General features: G+C 41.5%; 1 protein-coding gene across 2 annotated transcripts in view; it reads right to left on the minus strand.

The window, feature by feature from the left end:
* MCUB (mitochondrial calcium uniporter dominant negative subunit beta) overlaps positions 1-27972 on the minus strand; it is a 55039-nt gene that overhangs the window by 8478 nt on the left and 18589 nt on the right. Inside the window, exons 2-3 of one of the 2 annotated variants that reach the window (XM_075090670.1) lie at positions 2889-2964; positions 2449-2619 (exon numbers count right to left, since the gene is read on the minus strand). In XM_075090670.1, the coding sequence (XP_074946771.1) occupies positions 2449-2619; positions 2889-2964 (247 nt within the window). The remainder of the gene's footprint in view (positions 1-2448; positions 2620-2888; positions 2965-27972) is intronic. The other variant, XM_075090671.1, reaches the window with a different exon arrangement.

The raw sequence follows: 27972 nt of genomic DNA on the forward strand, positions 1-27972 counted from the left end.
TGGCATTTATAAAGTGACATTTAAGGAAAAAAATGTTTTTCAAAAGAAGTGCCAGACAGACTCTTTGTTCTGAATGTGATACAACACCAATTTATTAGCCTGTCCAACCTTTCATTAACTGAAAAGCAGAAAAGTTTGGGGGCAAAGGGAGGTATTTTATTTTAGAAAATTCCCCACAGGCTTTCAGCAAAAGGCTACTTTCCTTCCTATACCAAAGGACAAGTGTTCAAATATGGACCAAGGGCCGTTTTTTGTCTACAGAAGTTTTGCAGGACCAAAATCGAATCCACAGAAAATGAAAGTGAGTCACTGTACACAGCACTAATGCTTTCAATAAAGGTTGGGTTTCATTTAATGGCTAGATGACACAGAAGAAGTGTCTGCACTAAATCAAGGCTTCATAATTTTTCTTTAATGATAAATGCTTAAATTTGGTACTTGAGCAATAGTTTCTCTTTACAGTATCAGTTTCCTAATAAATTAAGCATCTAAGCTGTTCCCTAACATTACAATTGCCCAGTACTTGAAAAATACAGAGCAGAGAACTGTTTAACAGTCATTGTTTTAATCAAAGTGGGCAACGTTTCTATTTCAAAGTCAGGGGAGGGGGCTTAATCATACGGGACGGGGTGAAAGCAGCCCACATTCCTTTCCCCTTTGGAACCTGCTGCTGGTCCATACCAAAAATGCCAGACTTGTAGGCCTCTTACATGAACTATCTTATGCTTCACAAGTGACTGATATTTACACTGAAGCAGAATGAGTAGTTAGCTTTTGCTGACATACTACAGAAGAATGGGATTCAGCAATGAAACACAAATACCTCTGTCATGGATGTATCTGCACAGATAGCAGTACCCAGAGGTTAACTGTCTGCTGGTGCATGTTCTTGGCTAGCCCTGCCTCACCCCAGTAAGAAACCCTTTTTAGTGAAAAATTCCATGTTAAGAGGAAGGCAAGCTGCTGACAATAACCATTTGTTACAGACACTCCTGAAGATAGAAGAGTCTTTTATTAAATTATCTTCCTCAAGAGAATTTTCTACCTTTGCTGCCTAGCAGGCATAGCTTAAACAAAACAACCCCAAAGTTTCTGTGTACATGACGCTAATGCACGCTCTGGGGTCCACACAGATCTTATCTCCATTGCTCTAGAGGATATAAATATATTGCTCTATGGGGTATTTTCCTGTTTTACTAAATGTGCTCTCAAAGGCAACTAAAGCAGCTTCTCCTAGATCTGTGGCTTCCTGAACCTCTAGGAGCATCAGTCTATTTTCAGTTCCTTTAAAAGTCCCTGCAGCCTTCTGCAATATCGACCAGGAAGAAAAGGAACATTACAAACGCACCCAGTTAGGAACCTTTGGACCTACTTTCCTTGACCCCATTCTTTATGTGTTACATGATGGAAAATAAATCTTTCTACAGAGATATAGCTATCCTTTTTCTTTTTTATTTCTTTTTAAGGGGGTGAGAGGGAAAGGGAAGAAATGGATGATTTTAATTGGCCAAATTCAAGAACCTATTCTACCACATTCAGACAAGAAAGCTACATCTTAGTTCTCCTTTTGAGATCGAGTCCTCTAGGACCAGGACAGGGGTTGCAAGACTTCTCAGAATTGCTGTGGAAAAACTATAAAGCACTGCCCAAATACAAAGTTGTCTTGGAAATAAAATGAAAAAACAGTTTAACTAACTGGTAGTTAGCTTTTATCAACAGGCAGACCGAGGAGACAAAACACATGAAAACAGTGAACAGAGCTTAAGAAAATGACCTGAAGACTTGGGACAATGAGATAAACAGTATGCTACAAGGAGGAAAGACCACATCGGTGCTAACACATCAGTATAGCTTTTGCTTTTCAACCCAAAGGCCCCAAAATTCTGTACTCCAGCTGATGAATGAAACCTCCCCAAAGACTAAAAAAGCTGCCCTTTATATTTGCACACAGCATCTGGTTGCTTAGCTCTTAGTAAGTTTTCCATATGAGTTCAAGTTTGTGGTAAGGCAAATGGATTCTTCCAGCTCCAGGTAACATCGGACAACTGGCAGTCGTCACACTGAAGAGCCCGACTGGTTGTCTTTAAGAATGATCGTGGAGTACAAGGAAAGAAAAAGGTATCGAGGAAACTAGAAGAGACACACTTATTTAAAGTCAGCATTACAAAGAGAAGCTATTTGAAAAATATAATAGAGGACACTACTGTTTCCTGGTACACATCGGGAAGGTTACAGTATTATGTCCAATTCTGCATTTTTCATCAGCCTTTCCAAGAAGTCTCAGATATTAAATTTGAAACACCAATAAACCCCAGAAGCATTCAAGAACTACCCCAACAGCAACAATGCTAAACCTGATGGAGGACTGAACTCATGCTTCACGAGAGAAGTACAGTCCATTTGAAAAGGAACGGATCAATTTTGAGGAACGACAGAAATATAAGATACCTGTTGCAAACACTTCCGCCTTCTCAATTCCTTTATCTTCTCTCTGCACATCCTGCAGGAATGCCCCTACGGTGGTCACCATTGGCTTAACAGTGAACCGACAGCGTTCGCTTCTTGTGGGCAGCGTAAGAGTTATCACAGGAAGACTGTGTCTGTAATTAATAGTTACTTCTGGGGGGGGGGGGGGGGAGAAAAGAAAACTAAGTGAAAAAGCCATATCGTAAGTTGTAGTCTCATTTAAAAGCTGTTTTTAAAGCACAGGATGAATAAAGAAAACCACACAAAACATTCTAGATTTCTTAATGAATATAGTACTTCTGTTTCTGGGATATTTAGATATATATAACATGCAGCTAACGCCATCTCACCCTACTCCCACAAAACAAATGAAAAGCTTGTAGACATTGATGGGAAGGGGGAAAACCTGCTGGCAAGCTTACCGTCAGATGGCACCAGCGCGCTGTAAGGTGCTCCCGCCCGGCCCCTCCAAGCTCCAGCATGCCTCCACAGCAGCACCTGCAGCACGGACACGGGGAGCTTGCTTTAGAAAGGTTAGGATGCAATATTTACCTAGTCAAAGGCAGTGCCCAGCCTGTCACGGCGATCTGCTTCCGTGCGAACTAACAGCAGAGGTGTCCTGAAGAAAAACCCCTCGCTTACCAATTTCTATTTGAAAGATGGAACCATCTTTATAGAAAGCATAAACGTTGCCAAGGGTATTAAGATACTGCTCATCGTTTAACTTCTTGTAAATAACTTTGGTGTAGATAACGCAAGGAAAAAGTGAAAGGGGAAGGAAAGAAAGGGGAAAAAAGAATGCAGTGTTTCTGAAGTGCTTCATGCAACTCTTACAATAAGCCCTCTCTTCTACCCCCCAAACAGCCGCTTGAAAGATCTCTACATCGTGGTGCCTGAAGGCAGAAGTGTTCTGCAGCGGTTCAGAGCCTGCAGTGTAATTTAAAACAGTGTGCATGGTTTCAGTGAAGTCTTTTACTGCTGAATCATAAACAGGATGGTGCTCTTCATAATCTCAAATAAAATAAAAGCCAATGCAGAGCGAGGTCACTCCCCTTTGCTTCGTAATCATGTATCATACACCAAAAGTTAACTATTGACATTCATGGTGTTAAAAGACAGTAAAAACAACACCCCTTGCCAAAGTGTGGAAGATATTTTAGTTTTATTTGTTAAATCTGAGCGCTGTTTCAACTGTGGCTAATATGCTGCTGCAACTAACAGCACCACCAGCCTCTGGTGCCACACCAAAGGAGGCACACCCAGAGGCAATACATATCCCCCCCCGCGCCCTGGGACAGTGCTGACAGCAGCTTTCTGAATCTGCATGGCCACGCTCCCAAGCCCGTCCCTTCGAGGGGCACTGGTGACAACCATCGAGACGCTGCAACACAACCATGTCAAAACAGAGAAGACAAACTGCTCTGCCTGGACACGTGCACTTAAAGCAGTCCAGCCATGCCGTGGAAGATGCAACTACTCCGGCACAAAAGTACTCTGCTGCTACAGCCAGTCCCCCTGCACAAGGGGAGGAACAATTCCATTGCAGTGACTCCCACAAAGCGGGCTTTACTGCTATAAACTAAGTGTAACAGGCAGAAGTAGGAAGGGAAATCACATCCCTGACTAAGCTGATTACAAAAATTGTGCATGAGCTGGACCAAGGCATGAGGTTTGAAATATGATAGCTGGGGGAAGTGCAAAACAATGTGGGGAGAGATGACAAGGTTCAGTTCTCCCTCTGGTGTGCTTTATAGCTCGTCTTTCTGAAGACCACAGCATTTCATAGCCCATAGTCCATTCAGTATGCCAAGCACTGCTCACCATGTTTGTGGGATTTTTAAATTTTTTTTTTTTTTAAGAATGACAAGCTTGACTGTCTGGATAGGAATATCCTACTAGGTTAAATGAAGAATTCACCTGTAAAAAATAAAACTGTGTGTTTCTAAGGTACTGACCTTGCCTAGCTTTTTCCTGGAACAAGCACTTTTCAGGATTTAAGGAAAATTAAATGAATCATACTAGGACTTTCTAACACTGATTAGCAAAACACTTTAAACACAAGAGCACTGTCAAGCGAAAAAAAAAAAGTAGACACTAGGAGCATAGGAATGCCAAATGGCCACCCAGAGCTAGGACATGTGCAATAACTTCTTTGTTTTTCCAGCAGAGCAAGAGATTTTCCCTGGAGCAAAGCAGGACACACAGCCTGGCTCGCCAGTTCTCACCCCACGTACAGGGGGCACCTACACCCACAAAACATTTAGAAACATACAGCCCGGCAGCAGGGAGACAATATTCAACACTCAATCTGTTTTTCCACAAAAGACCCTGAAACACACCGATTAGAGCAGTCCATGGTAATACTCAACAGCCTCGAATCTAACAACTGTGTTATTTGTTTCCTCTGAGGGATATATTTAAGGAACTAATTTTTTCAGACACTTGATATATAACTTTGCAATTAATATTTAGACACCTACCCTCCAACCTGCCTCAGGCACAGAACTGTTCTCCATGCTTGTATAGGAAGGCTCCTTCATTTATTATTTTTAATTCATTAATTCATTTTGAATCATAGAATCATAGAACGGTTTGGGTTGGAAGAGACCTTGAAGATCATCTAGTTCCAACCCCTCTGCCATAGGCAGGGACACCTTCCACTAAACCAGGTTGCTCAAAGCCCCGTTTTGGTGAATTTGGGTACCTACTTTGCTTATGAAGGAAACAATGCATTAAACAATTAATTAACATATTAAAATATTTATATATATTATATACATTATTGAAATAAAGATCTTTATGGTATTTGATTCTATTATTCTTTAGACTTTGACATTTACCATTCATGATCCACTGAAAGAATCTATATACTAAAGCTTTTTTTTTTTTCCCTTTTTAGACTGTTAATGCAGGCTACCCATTAAAACCACCTGAAAAGAATATGAAGTATAACAAAAGCAAAAGCCACTGAGCCATGGAGCTGAACTGAGTTCTAAATAATTACCTCTTTCTACAGAAACTCTAGGTCAATTAATGGGAAAGATGAAGGTCTGAGATAACCATCTCCCTATATTTCCAGATTTACATCTCCAGTTTTAGTGAAGTTATTATCCATTAGCTTGCGCTCTATAGCCACATCACTGTGCCCCTTTCGATGTGCTTGGAATGATGCCCACCCTGCCACTGGAAAGGAAATTAAGTTGGCAACCACTGCAGCTAAAAGGAAGAACTACGGGACCAAACCAACGAGACTGCCCTCACAGTAACATCAGTGAGAGCTGGGCGAGAAGGAATGCATCCTGAGTTCACTGCATCGTGACTTCAACTTTGAGATACTGTAATGAGGACAGCATACTACTAACTCTTTTATATGCCAGTACCTGCACCTCTTGCTAGTTCATCTAACCACAAAAAGGCTAAAGAAAGCTATTCTACATCTTTCTGCAACTCGAACACACACGTGGCAGGACATCTGGCTAAACCACCACAACTGTATTCTGGAATCGGGCCAAAGGCTTGTGAACAGCATTAGGCTGTGAAACACCCTTTCTCCCTCAGCTCTATTTGCTTCCTAACACAAAACACCTGGGAGCAGCAGTCAGCCACAGTAACCTAGATCTCTTGACTTGGTGCAAGGCATGGACTCTGGGAGTGAAAACTCTTGAGGATTTAAGGCACAGAGTTATAACTGTGGTAAAAATAATGCAAGGTACTACGGTAAAAAATACCAGTTGGTGTAAAACAGGAAGTACACATCCAGTTTAAAGTACTTCTCTTAAGGATACCTCCTGTCTCTCAGAGCAGAGGAGTTGCCACTGTTAGAGTGGAAATTTCAACAATCTGGTTTACAGCACAGCTTTAGGAACTAATGTAGCAGCATAACTGAGCTGGAAAACTAAGCAGCCAGAGATGGTGGGTGGGAGAGAAAGGAACAGCAGTACTGCACTCTCATTTTTGAAAGTGGCAAACCACTGAAACTACCTACATTGCACTTTCTGCTTATTTGGAACAGCTAACTCCAATCTCTTACGATGTTGATTGAGTGCTGCTTCAAACTTAAGCTCAAATTTATGTGTGACCAGTTACGTGTAAGAAATTGGTATCATCAGCAGCATATGAGGGGGCATGAAAGCCTCTGATCTTCCTCAGCACTGCATATGCAAATAGAAATCTCATCAGAAACCATAATTTCTGTTCTGTGGAAAATTCTAATGTGGGTGGGAAGGGAGAGAGCAAGAAGTAAAAATATTCTTCTCATTAAAAAGCAACCTTGAAAAAGGAATTCCACAAAAAGATGTCATTAGGAGACTTTCTGAGAGCATTGAATTATTATCTTTGACACTTAGTTGATTCATTTAATTTTGACTTGCCATCCCAAAAGCTTGTAAAAAATCTGAATCAAAATGCAGCTAGCAAACAATCACATATTTCAAACTGTTCTGAGTTGGCTTATATAAATCTCAGAAGATTCGGTAGTTTTAGTTTATTATTTCAACAGCACAAATAATGTCATGCTCCTTCATCATTCAAGTCCCCATTAATTTGCATTTATTAGTGGAAAGCTTTTCATTCCAACCAAACGACATAGAGTCAGCTCAACTCTGTCTGCACTCTTACTGGAGTGCCATGCAATACTACAACTGAAGTATTATATTCCTCTAGTGTGAGATGCTGTCAATAATGCCTCAAGTCAAACTCATAAGCAGCCTTCACAAAAAATTATTACCGCAGACTGTTACTATGAATGTTATGGTCTCCCATATTCTCATTTCCTGTCTCTAAGGCAACGATAAGAATCTGAAATAGAAAAGCACAATAATAAAACACGCTACTCCACTAAGCGTAAGCTTTTTACCCTTATTTTAATTACACTGCAGCAAAACACACTCTAATTAAAATGTATCTTGCAGTGTGCTTTTCAACAGTAATATAATGTTACAGTTTTTCTCTCGGCAGGAGAGAAGAGCTCAGTTATCTCCTGTAGTCCTTGTCCAACACCTGGCACACCTCCCTTCATAAGGCTGCTGGAGAAGGACTGGGGGAAGGGGACAGAAGGGAGAAAAATCATAAGGAAAACTAGTAGTTCCAATGCCTAAAAATGAATTTTGGGGCCTCTCTTTCTAAGTGTCACTAGATGAGCCAACATCTCCGGACGCATCCTTCTCCTCACGTGCTGATATTGCCCAGCCTGTGAAGGAGAGGGCAAGACAAACCACTTCTCTAGATGCTGCTTGCTTGTCTGGAGCAGGCGGAAAACAAGGACAGGCACGTGTTATCCACTGTTCCACGAGGGCACGTACTCTAAGTAGCTATTTATATTTTCCATATTGACTTATATGTTTTTCTGTCTCTAACAAACACACCTAGGAGTTCTCTGCATATGAATGATGTCAGCGCCCGTCTGATTCTCCCAGGGAAACAAACCACACAATTAATTAATTATGGAAGAACAACCTGCAATTTCAGAATAAACTATCTACAGACATTTCAGAAAGGTCACTAAAAGAAAGGTGGAAAAGAAAGCAGGTGCTGTCACAGTCTACTGAGTTTGCAGATCTTGCACAACCAAGATTACCAAAAATGAAGCAGTATTCAGACCAAGTTTACAATAACCACACATAAGGTATTTCCCTTTTTAAAATGAGTCACCAAGGCCATTCCGGAGAGATCTGCTGTTAAATTTCTGTGCTGTTATAAGCAATCCTACATGAGTAAGAAAATAAGACATCAGAAGCCATAACAACCGCCTACAATCATTTTACAAGTGCTCATTTGAGCTACAGAAACACCTTCTCTCTCATTAGCTTTTCGGTAATTTGTCTTTGCTTACAATGAAAGGATTTTCATTGTTTCTCCACTGGCCCTAGAACCCATTTAGATGATCATGCAACAACAGCTTCAATACGAACAGCAGCTTCAAGGCACGTCACTCAGATTTATCGATGGCTTTTGGAAGCCGAACTTAAATTAAACAAACCAACCCCTGCAACAGACCCATCACTCATTCTGTCATAATACCCCTATACCTAGTAACAGTTTCAGACAGGGAAGATACTTCTGAATTGGGAGCATTCAGGATATATTTCTCTTACCTACAGAAAAAAAAAGATGATAGATTTTCTTATTTTCCTGAGACACTGCTTTCCTGTCTCAATATGGACCATGCAGTGAATACCCTCTCCTAGCTGCTCCATAGGGCATTACAAGAACTGCACTGCAACATTTCAATCCTGAAGCTTATTCAAAATCCACAGTATTTTTAGCCCCTTCCTCAGTGCAAATCAAAGTTTAAAAAGGTAACCAAGAGGTCTCTTCCAGGAAAGCAGTAGTTTCAACACAGGTGTGCATGTTCTGGTGATCTTGAAGATGCAAGATCAATACAACATTCACGTGCTTTCCCTTCAAAGCTTATTTGCCTTACAGCACTGTAAAAGAGCACAAGCCATCAGAAGTTTGGTTTCACCTGCTTTTTGTTCTCTGTGACTTTATCATCCCTGATGATCTTTCATTTCTGCCTCTGTTCAGGTTGCAAGAACAGTTGGCACTAGATCTAAACAGCCAGACAAACACTACCAACGACCACAGTGACAGCTGTGACGAGAAGCACGTCGAGGCGACTGGCCACCAAGAACCTGTTTTATGAAGGCCCAGCTGGTCAAATCCACCACTGCAGCAGGGCTTTGCCAGGGAGACCTTCCACCCAGCCTCTGCTGAGCAAGTGCGCATCCTCCGCTTGACTTCTGCTCACTATTCCTTTGTGCTCTCTCACCCATTCCTTGCCCAAACTCTTCCTCCCCACCCCTCCCCCAACTCCACTCAGCATGTGCAGGTAGCGGAAAGAAGCAAGTCATGGATGATCACAGGGGGCAAAGTCCCTCTTCTCACACAGCATGTCACCGAGATCACCTGACTCTCCACCACGCAGCTGCAGATGCAGAGCTCTGGGTATCTAGGGAAGCACCTGGATCTGCATCTGTATCCATTTTATGAGCTGTAAAAACAGATGCTGAAAACACTGACATTTGAAGCAGGCTGAAATTAAGCCTCACCCTCCTCTACCCAAAAGCATGATTTCAGTGACAGTGACCCCTCATTGCAAAGAAGCAACACGAGGAAGCGCTGAGGAGATGAGAGGAACGAACACCAGCTGACACCTTCTGCCTGTAATGCCTTCTGGGGACTACTCTGAAAGTACAGATAATCATTGCTTTTCAAAGGAAGCAGACTTCCAAGCAAATGTAAGGACGGGCCTAAAAACAAGACAATTACACAGGCCAAGCGCATTGTTAGGAGGAACACCAAGAACTGTGTCTTATTATTTTATCAAACCTTCTTTTCCCTCCCTTCCTACAAAGAAAAGCATATCTAAAATCTTGCCTGGTCTAAGGTTTTACAGCACTGGAGATCTCACGTCTTCATCTGGTTTCAGTAAAGTCTAGTTGTCTGAAAGTTGCTATTCTTCCAACCTACTTAATTTTCAGAATGGAAGATGGGATGCAACACATAGAAGGAAGTCTGCAAATCAAAGAGGGGTAAGACTTTGAGAGGGAGGGATTATAGCATGAAAAAGCATTTGTGCTTTATCAAAAGCAAAAACAAGCCTACATTCGAGAGCTGTGCCATCTGTTCCCCAACAGTAGTCTTGGTCAAAAGATTAATTTTTTGGCACAGACAGGATTTTTATTTTGTCCCACAGAATGGATCTCTGCTCTTGCGCCATGCCTTCTAGGACAGGCATGCTGACCTGGGAAATGCCGCCAAATTTTAGTTTAAGGGTAACCAGAGTGACTTTGCTTTCAAAAATACACTTATAGTGTATCTCATTAGATAAAAAAATGTACTTGCTGCATCTTAATGTGTGCAGCTGCTTTTGTGTGTATCTCAAAAAAACCCGCTCAAACTCATCTCCAGGAATAATACTAATTCTTCAAATTGCCAGCCAAGAAAAAGCTTGTTTAAATTTCAGCTGAAATTAGATAACAGAAGAAAGATAAGGATGCGAAGTCAGGTGAATGGACTTACAGGTTTACCAAAGTTACAGCCAACTCTCACTTTTCTCTTACAGAGCTTTTCAGATTGAAAGCACTGGGCAGGTTGTAGCACACAGGGAAAAGATGATATAACTCAGAAAACAACTACTTGTCAACATTTTCATTTAGAAGGGACATTTCTATTTAAAATATAAATAACCCTAGCTCCCAACACAAGAAAAAGTTTTTTATACACCTACAAGGATGCACTTCTGTTAATTTTTATGAGTGTTGCTTCCCCAGGCTTTTCTTTACTCAACTGTGCAGATTTCAATTGCCTTAAGGCATTTACAGCTTGGCTAATAAAGAAGAGAGTGCTTGGAATATTTGATTGACTCGGGGTTTAGAATTGGTATTTGACACATGTGTGCAAAAAGGTCAGTCAAAATTATCAGCAGTGGAGAAATTCCCAGCAACTGCCCTCACCTGGTTTATCAGAAAGTCTTTTTAGCAGGCAACATGCTGCAGATATGTTCCGTCAAAGGGACCTTGGAAAGGGAACCAGCTGTGCAGCTGCTGAAACACACTGGGCAGGGAAAGCTGGCTCTTCTCCTCAGCATCCCTTCTATTCCCCACTTAGCCACCTCTCCAGCAATTAGTTTCCATCTGTATCCTGCTGGGTGCGTTTTCCACCTTATCCCCTCTCAGATCTCCCTAGGGTCTGACCACAAGCCATGAGGAACCCCAGTATGCTGCAAAATCAAAGCAACCATCTCCTGTTTCATTGCCCCACTTTTTCTCCCCCTCCCTAAGAACTTAAAGTTATTGTTTAACTGTAGTTAAAAAACTATACTGTTCTTATGTAGCAGTAGTGAAATTTTGCTCTCTCTTGAATAGCATTTCCCCACAGCTAGTAATTTCTGCTACCCAAACTCCATCATCCCAAACGCAGAAGGTTTCTTGGCAATGAAGACTGCTGGCTTCAGATCCAGAGCCACCTGCGCCAGCCTGTGGCCAGCTCTGTGGGCCTGGCTTTGAGGGCGGAGCTGTGGGCAGAGCCCTTCCCCTTTCATTTGCTCTCAAACACTCCCCCAGTCACCTCGGCTCAGAGGATGCCATCCCAGCAAGAAAGCACACACCAAGAAAAATGGTGCTTGACTTCAGCCAGACATGGACGATTCATTCCATTTGCCCACCTGTACTGAGCAAACAGGTGTTTTAATTAAGCAATGAATTATTACTTGGAGGGGCAGGAACATCTAAGGCAACACAACAGTAATAGAGAGTATGTACTTAGTTTTATGTCCACATCTAGCTAAGTCCCAGTATAATTCTATATTATATATAGATAATTTCTATAGTATCTATATAAATTATATAGAGAGACATAGAGAGAGATATAGAGAGAGAAATATATAGTTCTCTACATATAAATCTAGGTGCAAGTATCTGCGTGTTGCACTATGGGAGAGGCTTCTTCTTTTTCCCCTGCCATGACATTTCCAGGAATGGTTTGTCTATACGATTATTTTAACACAGCAGACCATAAAAAGATGTTTTTATAAAATTTTCCATATCTCCATTCCTGTTTTTTTTAAAAAAGAAAAAGTCTGCAGTTAGACCAGCCCACTTAGGAACCAGTGTTTTGCACCGGTAGCTGTAAGCAGGTACTTTTCCAACGGGAAAACACAAATTTCTTTTGATTGCTTTAAAAAATTTAAAAAAGGGGCACACAAACAAACAAAAAACCCCAACAAAACACAGAAGAAAAAAAAAAGGTAGGAACAGAAGAACTGAAAGATTAGGCAAATACTGTAAGAACAACCAATAGCCAATAACCAACAGCAAACTTCAGATCACAATTCAACAGAAACTTCAATAGGTTTTGTCAGAAACTGTAGAGCTGCCATTTAATAGATCCTGACAGCAGGAAAATATAAGATAAATAAAAAAAAAAATCAGACAAAAGCAAAGAAAGGAAACATGTCTAAGCAACAAGATCAAAGGGGCCACTACAAATGTATCGGTACCAATATTTTAAGAGCTTCCAGCCTTTATGCACACTTCACAGAACAGTTGCAATAAGCTGGGTTTAGCAACACTGTCGTACCAACAGGAACACTCCACTTGAGAAGACAACTTTGTTCCAAGTCCCTTATCAGAGGTCTACACAAATATTTTTAAAACTACGTAACTCATCTAAGTAGGCAAGCTTAAAACCACATATTTGTTTTCTTGGAAAGGAGCTTTGCTGGGAGAAGCAGCTTCAACAACACTCTTGCTAGACAGAAGGGCAGCCATAGCAGAGATGCCTAAAAAAACTCCAACCGTCGTTCCAGCATGAAACAAAACACAGCCGTGCTGTTGAGTGAGCAGAGGCCTCGTTAATCCAAGAGCTCAGCAACAGGCCTGACGAGCATGTCCTGGCACTTTAAGACTTTTGTCTAAGGACCTATCGCTCTGAAATATACTTTTCGACACAAGCCTCAAACATTGCTGTTGCCCAAACAGACGCGACAAAGTGTTGATAGATGTCAAGAAAAAAAAACCACATTTTTTCCCTTTTGGAAGTCTTTCTTCTCCCACTGCTGTTCAAGAAGCTATTTTAAGCTAAAAACATCAAATGCCTAAGGCTTGCTGATGCTGCCCACTTCCATGTTTCGGCTGTTGACATCAGTGTTTTAAAAAACATCCTTTAGCTGAAATAGTGACTCAGTGAACTAATTTGCAACATTCCGTATCAAATCCAGCACAGACTGGTTTTCACCTTCTTCCTACAGGAGTAAAAGTACAAAGCATACACACAGCAATGGTATATCAAAATCAACTACTGGTACTAGATGTGATACACTGAGCTACCACTCTGCCCTTCAGTCTGTACAAGCAGCCTGTACATTTATACCTTTCTACAGAGCAGGCAAAGCAAACAGAAAGACTAGAGATTTCCTGTAGAGGTTTTCTAATGGCTTTTTCTAAAGCTTATTATCATGAGAAAAACAATTAAAATCAGTAGAAGAAGATGAAAGGCTCTGTACACCCTGGATGGTCCAGCAGCTGTGTTCTGATGTGCCTGCTGTGCCGCCCAGGGGAGTTGGCAAATCTGCATGCTAGCTGCTCACTTTTCACCTCAAAGCCTTTGAACCCCAGCCAATGAAGAGTTGTTCTATTTCCCCTTCCTCTACCAATTCACTTAGGGCATGCATTTGAAAGACTGAGGCAACAAACAGGGCAAGAACCTGCATTCTGTAAATGCAGGCTTTACCGAATGTTTTTAGGAACACCTTTTAACACTAAAGCAAACAAGAATTTAATGCCAAGCTGAACAAGCAACCAACAGGCAAAAGCTGTGGCTCTTCTCAGGCCCATGGTGACATCAGTAGTAGCCATCTGGTCTTCCAACACTAGCAGACCGCTGTAATGCAATGATTATAAGGCAGAACCTCTTCTGCAGCTCCGTACTTTGGGATACACTTAAAAGAAGCTGCCATTGATTAATTGGACTCCTGCAGACAGAAGAATCTCTAGACCAACAGAAGTCTGGTTTAGGCTGGCAAGTTTTCTCTAAGCTACCTCCAGTAAACCCTCTGACCTTGTTAGTTAAAGTGATGTTTGCAGTTAAAGCCCTGTTTTGTCACCTAGACTTGCTCCTAACTGAATGGAGGCACGTCATTTGGGGAAAGCATTATTAAAAGAAAACTCTAAAATAAGGTAAATAAATCCTGTAGAGTGCTCCATGTCAGGTTGCCATGTTTATAGCCCATAGTCCAGAACAAGCCACAACACTGACCTTGAAAATGAATGGTCTGTGGTCACTCTATTCACTCCACCCCTAAGGTGCACCCAAATTTGCACAGGAATTCTGTGTAAAGTCAAATTCCAAATAATTTATCATTATTATAGGTTTGACATACTCTTCATTTATGCTTTACTACTCAGAGCAAGCAGTGGAACATATGAACTCCTCACATTCAAGGGACCTGAAAACTGTTTAGTTTCTAATCTTGGAATTTTAACACTGTAAAATTAAAGTTATTCCTTCCCTCTTTTATGTAAATGTGCATATGCAAAGATATTTCCTACCAGGAAATGTTGCCACTATGTATTGACATTCAGAATCAAAGAATATCGTTTGTCTTATTTTGTAACACATCATATATATATATATATACACACAGACACAGTTTGTGCAGGAAAAAAACAGGGCGGGGGAACTCAGCAAGTATTCTAACACATTGCATCCAATTTCTCTTGACAACAGCAAAGAAATTAATCCTTAAAACACTAACACAGAGGGACAACCTACACTTTTAATATACCAACTAAACCATTCACTGGAAAGGCATTAATTGTAAATTGAAAAAAAGTATATAAAATTGTAGTCAAAATTACACTTAGCCCTTAAAAAATCATGGGTCCTGTTTCTCCCTTTTATCAACTTTGATCCGAAGGAAGATGTAGGGTACAGGTTATATCAGCAGCTGCAAAAACCCCTTGCTCTGAAGGAATCTGAAGTGTCTTCACTGCTCTTCTATCTTTGCAAACTGATTAACAAGACAGCTCCATATTATATATCTCATTAATTAGCACTTTTGAATTTCCAAGTGACCTAATATTTTCCAGGTGAAGTTTCTCAGGCAATTCAAAGCCTTACTAACCCTGCCAACAGAAGGGGGGAAACCCCCCATCATTAACGTCCCACTTGAGTTTAAGACTATTGTGCAGAGTTATGGGTGATCTCCATTTTCCTTTTGCCTTGGCAGTGTGGTTTCCTATAGGAACAAGACACATAATCATGCTGTATGTCTGTCTCTAAACATAGTTTCCACTAAGATTTAGGATTATTTAATTACACAGCTACCAGCCACTCACAGTCAGAAACAGTTACCAAGTGCTCAGAGATCCAACAGCCTACATTCCCTCTATCAGGATGCATAAAACATTAGCACATTAGAGATGTTAATTTTAAATTAAATATGATTATAGAGAGGCTACTCAAAACTGACATCTAACATCTGCTCATTCCTGGCAGCAAGCTTGTCACTCCGTACCACCAAAACAACAGAGAGGAACAATGCTGTTAGGGAGCAAGGGTGAGCTGTTCCACCTCAGCATGTTTACCCAGTACCCTTCAGACAACAATTAATTTGTATTTAGAAGAGTTTTACCATGTTATTCTGTGCATATGGACAAACGCATCCCCAAACAACCCAAAAAAAACCAAAGCCACCACAAAACAACTTTCTGCCTCTTTATTTCTAACAATGTGGAAAGGCTGTCATATTCCATAAAGGTCCTCAGTAGCTTTACCTCCAGAGAGAGCACTGGAGCACCACAAATACTGCTCTTCAGAGCCTGTGGTCATTCACAAAGCCTGAATGCTGGCAAGGTAAGAGCACTGTGGGCACTGTATTTAAAGACATGTTATTTATTGCCTTTCTTGGAACAATCTAGTTATAACAAAGATGTTCTCAGAAACATGGAAAATATGTGCAATCCACTCTGAGAAATCACTGTTTTGTAGGAAAATGGCTTTATAAAATATAAATATTTACATAAAATGGCTCAGTGCGTATGCAGGTACTTCCTCTTCATCTCTGATGCACTTCTGAGTTGTTTTTCCTGCAGTCCTATTGCAAGCTTTTCCCGGTCCAATCTGCCCTCAGCCAGGGACAACACAGACTGTTCCCGGAGCCTGTTACAGGAGTGTATCTTTCTTATCTCAGTAAAGGTACTGTTTTAACAATGAAACTTTTCATTTAACAATTCAACAATGAAAGAACCACGCTGACGTACTCTCTGCCATTTTACAGTGAAGCAATTTTCTTCCTGCTGGCAATGTAAGCCGACGGCCTGGAAGTCAGACCAGGCGGTAATTCTGGTTCTGACTCACCGTGAAGACTTGGCAAAGTCGCTCAAATCCAAGATTTCTGATAAGGTGCTAACCTCAAGGTGTGTTTCAGGTGTTTAAGCCCGTCATCAAGCACCCACACTTCAACCACAGACTACCACAGACTTCAACCCCAGTCACACATGCCTTCTAACCGAGCACCCCAAATCCATGTGCATGTCATAAGATGTTGGGTTATTCAGTCTCTAAACTTCAGCTTTACAGCACAAACATAGCTGTAAGACTTTCAGCAGATCATGGAGCCAACCATAACTCATGTAACCTACAACACTAGAGCTTAACGAACACCCAGTTCCACATGAGGGTAAGATTTAAGGACACCTGTCTCACAGATTTCTATCTAGCACAGACTGAGCGGTAGTAATCAGAACTGGAGATTTCCATATGGGCACTTACAGGGCTTTGTACTACATTCACCACATGCAGTGTTTAGGTTTTGTTAGAGCATGCAGAGCTCACTGGATGAAGGCATTCAGTTGAAAGCATACATTTATGCGTCATGTTTTTATATCGGTGAGCCATAACACTAATATCCTCCTTAAAAGTTGTAGCGATGTCCTCTTCTAAAACCTTTCCTTTAATCTCAAAATGCATGCATATATGTGTATTATTCAAACATTTTAAGAACTCTCTCCAGAAAACAAAACCGATCTCATTTTGTGCTACAGGCCATTGCAGTTGTCCAGATTTACGTGTCCATTAATGGATACCCTCACCGATAACATTCTGTATATTCAGCTTTGTGGGCAAGTATAACTGTTTTGTGTGTGTGTGAGAAAGTGTACAGAAAACAGGCAAGACAACATTCCTGGGTTTTTATAAGAAGTAATCAGCCATCTTCAGGTTTTTGGTAATAATATTCTTCAAACTACAAATACGGATGTTCAAGATTTACTTTTTCAGAAGGATAAAGCAGATAATGTACTCAATATGCTAATAGCTAGCTGAGGAGAACCACAGGATGCAAAATGCCGAAAGGTCTAGTCACAAATGCTTATCACAAGCAAAATGCTGGTGAATTTAGAAGAGGAACCAGAGAGCAGAGGAGGAATGGCATACAGATCCACTGGTACCCCTCGGTGTGGCTGAAGGGTGACAGAACACCACTAACAATATCTAAATTAATTATATTTTTTTTTTCTCCCAACATTTAAAGTGCCGTGAATAAGACTTACTTTTTTAGTTAAGGTTTAAAGTTCAACAGCCAACAGGTACAGAAATTAAATTTATTCAGTTAGTGCCCAAATATCATATCCTATAAGTACATTAAAGTTCATGTAAACAACCACACAAAAAACTCAGTCCATGTCTTTGCAGTAATAAAACCTGAATTAATCAACTCTCTTACTTGATCAGCTAAATAACACATGAAGACAGCAAATAACTCTGGTTGTTTTTAGCTTTTATCTTCACACATTTTTATCAGAGAGAGAACTGCGAAAGAAGTGTCACAATATATTAGTACTATTTATATATTTCCCATACACAGGCAGCCAAGAGTGTAACCTTATTTAAACTGCCTCAATGTTATTTCAGTTCAGGGATCCCGCAAGCAATCAAACAGAGCACAGAAAGGCAGGACACTTATTTCCACAAAAACATACTTGTCTGGGGGAGACAGAACAGAGAAACGTGTGAATCATGCTGCTCATCAGGAAGAAGCAGAGCAGCGCCCAACCAGCAGCAGTAGTGCTCATTTCCCAGGTCTCCGTGGCACACGCTGGGATGTTATGTCGCAGGGCCCAGGTCTTCTGCACAAGTCAACAACCTGACGCCCTCACCAGAAAACACACCTCTACCATCTAAATGCAAGCCTAGATTCCAGGGAGAAGTTTTCTTAGTGCTGGCTGTCAAACAAGACAAACTCCCTAAATTCTTTCTCTGTTTAGCCCTGTATATATTTTGACACATAGCATTTCCATACGTCACTGTTTATTGAACCTTTATATTGGTAACTGCATCATATGGAGAGGAGAAGAATAAGAGCCTTATGGGCTTTTTGTTACAGTTGCTTTGTTGCTGGGTTTGGGGTTTGGTTGGGGTTGGGTTTTGTTTTTTTTTTTTGCTATCCAGTTCAGTTATTAAAAATATCTAGGGAATAAAAACTGCAACAGTACAGACCAGAAAACAAACCCAGAGGTCTTAAGGAGGGAACAGACCAGTGAGATCAACCCTATGCGATGTGCAGCATAATAGAGCATGGCCATTTCTGCACAAAGCTCAGCCTAAGCTGAAAACACATCTTTTCAGAAAACATCTTTGCCTTGGTTTAAAAGGTTTCAGTAGATGGATATTGTAGATTCTCTGTGAATCAGAGGGGACAGTTATAAACTAGCACAGGCACTGTTTTTATTTAATGGGTTGAGCAAGTTAATCTCCATGAGCTTAACCTGCTTATATTAACAGCTGTCAAGCCTCAGAAATGTTCTCCTTTGTAGCTATCTGTAGACTACAAGAAGCTACTTAGATTGAAAGTCTTCAGTTTGTTGTTGTAGAATACTTTTCCACTCTGGAAACAGTTCTTGTACCTTCTTTAAAGGAAACTCAAACTTTCCAGTTTTTTCCACCATTCAGAATTCCAAACTCACTAACATCGTATGGTAGAATAACGCTCCTACCTCAACGGTTCCCTCCACATACTCATCTGCCCAAGAAATCTCTTGACTACATCCTCACAATGGGATTCAAATCCAGCCATCACAATCTCCATGCCCCTTTCAGAACAGTGGCTTTACAGGACATAGTCTGTCATTTGCATTCTTTGTTTCCAGATGGAGGACCTTATTTTTCATGTCCTATAATTTATTTCTTTCTTTTTTTTTTTTTCTTTACACATAATCAATGACACCACTGGGTAAGAGCAAGTTACAGAAGATAAAGTTTCCAGTGCCTTCCAGCTTACTGAACAACCTTGGGCACGCTACTGCACCTCAGTTCCCCAATCTTGAAACAGGGATATCTTAAAATAGAAATAATGATGCTTAACCCGATTTCTACCAGCCTTTACATGTTATAATAGATGAAAAGGAATAAACCTCAGCAGGCACCCAGAGTTACCCACCACAGACCTCTCCAGTAATTGGCCAAGCAACTGGTAAACCATATTGTTTGGGTAAGCTGCACATTTTATCAGTAATTGTATTTTGTTCTAGATGCTTAGGATACTCAAATAGCAGAAGGTAAGAGCTCTTACACAGCCACCCCAAACACGTGGCATCACTGCATTCAGTTAATTTTGTGCTCTCACTTTATTGACATCTTATTTATGAATTAAAAGACAAGTACATGTTAGTAGGTATTACTAATCGGTATGTTGGCAGCTCAGTTAGGTCTTACTGGTTCCTACCTCTGTTTTGTCAAACTTCATGATTTAAAATGGATTACTGTACCTTGCATAGTGCCAGAGAGACCCCTTGTACAAGAATGAGAAAGTTTTCAAGTTAATTTTACAAAAAGAATTGGCTTCAAGAGTATAAAGATGAAATGCAGTAGAGAGAACAGCAAAAGGTTTCATACAGAACAAACATAATCAGTGCTTAAGGATTCCCTGCCATCAGAAAAAACAGCCTATTTTTTCCTTCTTATGGTCAAGCTAGCCTTCCACCTCATACATCCTTTCCATTACATGTGATTACCTATTTCTTTACAGAGTTGCATACCAGCCAGAACCCAGCCTTTGTCAAATGGTGAGTACCTGAATTCCTTTCCTTTCTGTTTTGAAATCCCAATCTGTCAGCTGCAGGCAATTTCCAAGCAATCAGTAAAAAGTCTCTAGCATCATCATTTAAAGAAAATTCTCACTTTTGTTTCATAATTAATGTCCTACAAGTAAGATCAGGGCATTCACATGCAGGCGGAATGGAGTCAGAAGTTTTTATGAAAACCATTTACTCTCTTTAAGGCACTTCGAGACTCCATTTTTTTAAAAGGAAAGGGAGGCAATGCCAAAAGCTAAGTGTTACCTCAGAAGATACAGAAACAAATCAAGGAATACTATTAGCCAGAGTTTCATGTTAACTGGCAAAGGTAAATGATGGGTCTCTCTGTAGAGGCTCATACTCCTATTCTGCCTAGAGCCAAGATAAGCACCCCAAGCCCTGAGCTATGAGAAAATGACATCAGGTGCACCATTGTGACCTTCATCTAGCTATTCCATCCTGTCCCTGGCCTAAATTAGAAAAGCCTAAAACCCAGGCAGATGTGGTCAGTGAACTCCCCAGTTAATTTCAAAATTTTGTTCTGGTAAAGAACAGCAGCATTATTTTGGTATAATCCAACCTGATGTATTTCTGGTTTGCTGCCAAACAGCATTCATTACTTGCAGAACCTCAAAATTTGCATTCCATCCCCACTATCTGGAATCACATCCTGAAGCCCACAGGAAGGAGAACATCCTGAGTATTGTTTCTGGTCCACTAAAAGCAAGGCAACCAGGGCAGAGCCACCCACACCGGGCTGCTGATCCTCACCAGCCAGAAAGAGCAGCTGACTCCCAAGCAAGACTTTCTGAACTTCTAGTAGCTTTGCATGGGAGCTTGCTAGATGAGAATAAAATTGAGCAGTATCAAGAGAGGACTCAGGGCAAACAAAGAGCTTAGAAGTCTGGGGATTTGTTTTTAAACCAGCTAGACACATATTTTGGTAGTGATGGCAAGCAGCTCTCCCTCCGCTCAGCCTCCCAGGATTCCAAGGTGGTCTGCCAGTGCCTGTCACATCTGCCGAAGATCCTCACTTTCCTATCATTTGTGATATCTCCATAACGTACTGAACCATATAGCTTTTTCTTTGGTGTTGATAAATTGTACATCATGCTGTATTTTCATTAAACTTTGTCACATGTGGCACCCAATTCTCAAAAACTAGCACGGTATTTATTCATACTAACCAAGAGTACAAACACAGGAACTGAGACCACTTTCACGGAGCTCCCAAAGAGCTTTAGTAGTCTACAGAGACTTTTTCTTTAAAGGAAGTCTCTTGCACTCTTGCCAGCATGCTGAACAGCTGCGTATGGGGAGAGAGCCGTCACGTATCCCAGCACCCACCCAAATCCACCTGACCAAAGTGGTCAAAATAGTAACAAGTAAATTGACAAAAGGAAGAAAATAATCTAAACATAGAATTACAAAGATTTCCATTTGCCATCTGTTTTGCTTCTCCAGCATGCTGCTGCACTGAGCAAAATAGATTGTCCTCACTGCCTATGAGATTAAAAACAAACAAAAAAAACCACCTCTGGCTAATGAAGTTATCTTCTAAAATCAACACCACAATTTTACCTCCATGTAAAGAGACACTGGAAGACAGGCTTGAACCCATGGTTTTAAGGGCACAGAATTGCCTGTGCCTAGCCAGAAATGAGCATTGAAGGATGCGCACACATTGAGACATCGCTCGTCCTCCCTCCCCAGCCACCCCCCACCTGAGACCACAGTGTCGAACCACCTCCGGTAGTATTTCTTAAGATAAATTACTCCCTTTTTCTGCTCATTGCACTGTACCTATGAACTGTGATCATAGCACAAGTTTGTAAGGAAGCAATGCTTCTGTAAGAGAGCTGCCTGTTCTCCTTACCCTGACAGCTTTGGAACCTATAGCGAATTTTGACTGGATCTTGAGAGATGGTAGAGGTCTCTAGGTTACTACGTTCTTGCATGTTGCATGGAAAAATTGGAGGCTGAACGGAAGAGATGCAAATTAACACCCCCAGGGAGGAAAAGGCTCACCCACTCCCAGAGGCAGGCACATAGGGAGCTCTTGCATAACCAGCCAGGGACCTGCTGACACTTCCCACTCCCTACCTTACAATGCAAGTCCTGTGGGTGAGGACAAGGGTGACTGGGGGAATATTTGTCACACATCTGCAGAAAAACAGGCTTGTTAGGTCCATGAGCCATCTAACTATGACAGCTTGTCCTATGCAACCTACCATCACATCACTACAGGCTACCTGAATATAAACATTAGGAAAGGCTGTTACAGGATCTGTAGCTCTGCATCAGTTTTGCACATACCTCAAATTTACCCAGAATAGTTTCCCACAGAACAGAGAGAATCCCACCTCCTCACGTTCCAAAGAGCGAATCCAAAATACCTGTATGCCTAACAAAACGTTCTGCAAAACCTAGTAGAGGGAAGGGGTTGCTGTAGCTTTCACACCATGTTGCAGGACTAAAGGTACAAAATCGAAGTACATCAGCTGTAAAGCTGTTTTCAGCAATGATGTTTGTATCTTCTGTACTGTTTAATTCTATCAGAGGGGAGCTCAGCAGGGCAGACGTGGTTGGCATCACAACACCAAGCTATAGCACTGCAGATTTGCTGCTTTTCTCTCCGCAGCTCCTTACGTACCCCCAGACCTCACCTATGTTTTGCTATTACTACCTCAATTTTAGAGGTATTAGGTGCAGCCTATGTTTTCCCTAAGGGTGCCTGAGATATCAACAAAAATAAACTGAAACTTAAGGGTTCAGTTTCTTTGTTTCTAGACTTATGTTCAACTACTAAGAGCAACCCAGAGTGGGCAGACCCTCCATAATAAGGATAAACCCCCTTTCTTCTGGAGCTCTGCAAGGCAGGAAGGACAGACCCCTGGGGGTGGAAGAAAAAGGCCTCAAGGAATGTTGGGAGCACTGCTCTCAATCTCCAATACTCCTTCAACTCCCACAGCTAGCCTGGAGGTGCTCACATATTTCCTTCGCTGAGCATTCCGGAACATCAGGACAATTTCATGATCATCTTAAGGGGATAGGGAGAGCGGGCCACAGCAAAATGGCTTGTCCCAGCTTCATCACTACAACCAGCTGATCAGTCAGAATAGGAAACTCAGCCAACAGAAAACCAGCAGAGAGAGAGAACAATGAAAGGATAGAGTATGGAGAGGAGAGGCAGGAGAGATTTCAAGTGGATTCACTCTGTAATCTGAGCACAAAAGAACAGGCAGAAAAAAAGATTAGCAGGGAAGAGCATCTTAGTCTAAATTAATCTTTAAAAGTCACCTATGGGAACCTGGATATCTTGAACCGGGTCAGAAAAAACCCAGAACAAATCAACCATTAAAAAAAAAGTAGCAAGTCAGTTGTCCTCTGAATAGAAAAAACAATCTGTGTCCTAAAAGGAGAGTGACAAGAACAGCTGGATTCTGCTGCAGTGGTAACTATGCTGTATTCTAAGTATATATTGAAAGCACTGACTTTTATCTGAAGCACTGATGCACAGAGCAATTTAGTAGTCACTAGCAGTGTCACAGCAAAACTGTGGAACAGGTGGTCACCTAACGAGGGACTGAGACCCCCACACAGCGCATGCAGACACATCAAAGCCAGGGAAGGGCAAGGTGCGGAGCTTGTACTCGGAGCTCTGCTTCACCCTTCTCTGTCTGCCTGAAATCTTCCTCTGCCGCTGGAATTGCACATACCCTGTAAAAGACATCCCCAACGACAATAACTCTGCCTGATGACCTTGTGTAAGTCACCAGCTGCATAGCTACCAGTTCTCTGGACACTCAGGCCAAATATCAGACCAGGCCAAATGAAGGTTTGGAGACATGGATTTAGTGGGCTGGGACGTGCACAAAGACAGAAACTTGAGCAATATCCCAGAGCAGCGGAGCTGACCACAATCCGCATGCTGCAGGGAACACCGACTACATGCTGCTTTCTCACCTGATGCAACTGCTTCCTCAGGAGTTGGGCTTTTTCCTGAGCATCTCTGCCTCTTGCTTTTCTCATCTTTATGGTTTTCATTTGAAGCTACAGAAGAAAAGACTAGCATGGAAAGAGCAGGCAAAGGAAATTAAAACTACTGCAATGGAACAAGAAAAGCAGTCAGCAGCTATTTCTGAGGTGGACGCTGCATAGTGGCAGGCAAAGACACAATATCTTCGTCGCTCCTGCACGGAAGGATGATTTTCTGTTTGCAGCTTTGGCATACTTCCCTAAAGCGCCCTCTTTTTCAGTCCACATTTGGTTTCATAATAGGCCCTCTCTTGGATCCCAGATGAGGCCATTTCCACAGCCCATTCCTATTATCCTTAGAGAGTGAAAGAAAGCCTTCTACATGGAGCCAAGCAGATCCATACAACAGCACCATTTCCTTTCATATTCTTCCTCTGAAAAGTAGACCCGTGTTTAAGAAATTGGATGGGAAACAGCTGACCTCAACTGCTGCATTTCTACTTGTGGGTACTTAACCAACACTACTATTAATATCACAGTCTCTTTTGAAAACATTAAAACAATAAGATTGAACCACTTGCCTGCAGACAATGTGGTCAGGCAGTTAAGCTATACAAATTCATCCATCACTGTGGTTTTTCTTTTTTTTTTTTACAACATGACATGTAGTCATTCATCTATTTCCTCTTTCTTTCCTACTTTGCAAGACAAAATAGTCAAAACCCACTAAGAACAATAGCCAGATGACAAGTTTGGACATTTCAAAATCCTTTAAAAAAAAACACAAATCAGAAACAATTTTTATTTATGCATTTATCAGAAATGATACAAAATGCAAACAGTGCTGGAATTTCTGAAGTGAAACACTTCAGACTGGAAGCTGCCTGCCACTTCTTTGATAGCTATTTCTTTATCATTATCAGGCAAGTTGTTTTGACAGCTTCACTTCTAAGCTGACTATAAATCTGAATATTTCACTGATGATTGAACTGGAACAACTACCGACAATATCCATCGACCCAGAGCATAAAGATTTAGCCAAGCTCCAGAAGCTAAAACCATACCTGTATATGAGTCAAAGTGCTGAAAACCTGTATTTACTTTGCACTGTGTAATTGCATTGGGATTTTATAAAGTAATTGTTAACTACCTGACTAAATTAACAACATGGTTCATGAGTTCAACCCTCCAAGGTACAGCTGCATTTAAACAATAACAATAGAGCTCAAATCTAGGAAAGAATAAGAGCTTTCTGAAAATTAAACTGGCAACAACAGCAAAAGTTTTGGTAGGGCTGCAGGATTCCTAGGTCTCCATGGGGTGCTGCATCTTTACATCAAACTGTCAGCTTTAGTCTATGTTGCTGTTTAGCCCCTGTTGTGGAAAGAAAATCACAGTCCTGTCTCACTACAGCTGGTGCTCAAGAAGCGGCTGCTCTGATAGGTCCTGCATTTTCAGCCTGTGACAGTCAGGAGTTGACTGACACCAGTCAAGAAAGGAGAAGGGGGTGCCCTGAGACAGCCCTTTGCAGCTCTTCACTTCACGTCCTCTGAAGGGTGCTTCCGCTTCAACAGCGTGACTCTACGTGGTAATCACAGTTGGCGTCCTAAATATGAAACAGAAGGAACATTTGGCATCTCAATCCTTTCCAGTGTTTTATTTTTCACCACTGGGTGTTCAGGCACAGACAGTAGAGAGCACCTCAACCCAGGATGTAACAGCTGTCAGTATTCACTACTCAACAACAAAGCAGTGAGCCTGCCAAAAGAGTATTAAAAAAAAAACAACAACAAACAAACAAAAAAAAAAACCCTGCTTTGGAAAAGAGGGAAAGCTTGGAGGCAGGAAACATGTTCTTATCTTTTAGAGCACTTAAGGCTAATTTGATTATAAGTCTCTTCTTCACAGTATAATTGAGCATCTCTGCCTCTGATCCTCAGATAACCGCTGCAGGCAGGGAAGTACAATTACTTCTTTATCCAGATTGAAAAAACAACACAGTTTAAGTGACTTGCCAAAGGTAACACACAAAGCTTATGGTGGAGCGAAGAACAAAACCTGTGTATCAAAGTAGCATTTCTGCATCATATATGAAAGAGTACTGTGCACTTCCCTGTTCAGCAGAAAATAAACCCCTACCAAGATAAACATTACATTTTAAACTATGCACCTACAACTTTTTAATTTTAAATCTATACCATCTAAATCCTACTTTTTTTTTTTTGTAAGTGCATATTTTTGTTGATTTAGCTATTTTTTGATCAAAGGACCTTGGTTTTTTTGGGGTGCTGTCCCGCCTGCTGCCTGTATTTTGGGGGCACAGCAGACCAGGTGTCAAGGAGAAAGAACCACACTGAATACAAGAACTGACCACAGACCCATCATGGTCCTGACAAGAGGCCAGCTAGCTCAACATCCCCCCACCCAACTGTGGATGGGCAGATCCCTTAGGGATGCCCAGGGAGGAATGAGAACATGGCAAAAATTTTTTTATTCCCTTCCCCAGCACATTGTACATGTCTCCTATTTGAAAGAGCAAAATACAAGTGCATTTAACATGGGTTTCACAAAATATGTCAGCTTGACATCGTTGTCACACTATGATTCTGCTTTGTCTTGCAACCATCACTGCAAAGAGCACATGTATTAAAAGACACTCAGCAACGTGGTTTTAGGAGATCCAATTTCATAGCCTTCAGCTATTTTGCTAAACATAGAAAATAGCTGCAACAAGTGGAAGCAACAAGTGCAGCACAGCGGCTGTACAGCAGCCAACTCTGCTTCAGACTCTTGCCCATTTCAGGTAGACTTTTGTCATGCCTGCCTACTTCAGTGACCGTAAGTAGCAGAAAATACAACTGGTACATTCTCAAAGGAGAATCCCAAAGAAGAGCAGCAAAGGTCTAAGAATGAGTCCCTGGCAAAGGAGGAGGAGTTGTTATCACTTAGCTTTAGCCCGACCATCAGATGGAGAGGCAGGTCTGAGAGAACCTCTCTGTGCCTGTTCACTCAGCTCCGGCTCAGGTTTTGGCTAACGTGCAGCCCATCCCAAGGCCTGATGTATGCTGGGAGCAGTGGCACTAAGTCAGAGTGAGAGCAATGCATTGGCAGGGCACAGTGGGTAGGAAGGGCTAAAGGTCATTATGCAGCTCTTACCACCTGCAGCTTGCTGTCTCCTGCAGCCATCACCCTTGCGTTTCGATTGTCTGGCATTTTTTTCAGAATCCACTAACCTATGGAAACAGTATAGAGCCAACTTCTTCAGCTTACCTTTTGAAGCAGATCCATCAGCAGCCGGACTGCTGAGGCTTTTGTGCTTCCCAGTGTGACCCAGGGATGCCCGTGGCCTGCAGGAGGAGGAAGGATGAGCACTCCCACCCTCAGTGAGGGAACTGCTTTGCTCACAGGTGCACAAGTTATGAATCAGAGAGCTTAGGAGTCAGAACCCTCACGAATTAAGTGATGAATTAATGAATTCACATGTTAGTCTAGTCTGTACAAAGGGCACTGAGCTCATTTGACATGTTCGTTTCTTTCCTAATGAGCTCATTAAATAAAGTTTAATTTACATAATACATAATGTCCTGTAAATTTGAGAGATACAAAAGGACTGTGACACTCTCCTCCCCTCAACCTGGTCTTCAAGGATGAGAAGAGAATGAGGAGTTTGTCAGGTTTATAAATCCACATTTGTTTGTAGGACCCAAGACAGCATGGTTAACTCTTGTTGTGTTGTGTGTCCTTCACGCTAGATTCAACTAATGCCGATGGCTAATATGACTAATGTCACAGGATAAAGCCAGACTCAATACATACATCTAATCACCCTAGAAGGACTGAATTTTTCTTACTACATATTTATTAGATTTCTGTCTAGCGTAGCTCTGCGTACACCAAGTAATGAATTCCTGCCGTCTCCCAAAGGAGGGTATATAATAGCTCAGACCATTTC

The sequence above is a fragment of the Phalacrocorax aristotelis genome, chromosome 4 (genome assembly GCF_949628215.1).
Source record: "Phalacrocorax aristotelis chromosome 4, bGulAri2.1, whole genome shotgun sequence".
Lineage (NCBI taxonomy): Eukaryota > Metazoa > Chordata > Aves > Suliformes > Phalacrocoracidae > Phalacrocorax > Phalacrocorax aristotelis.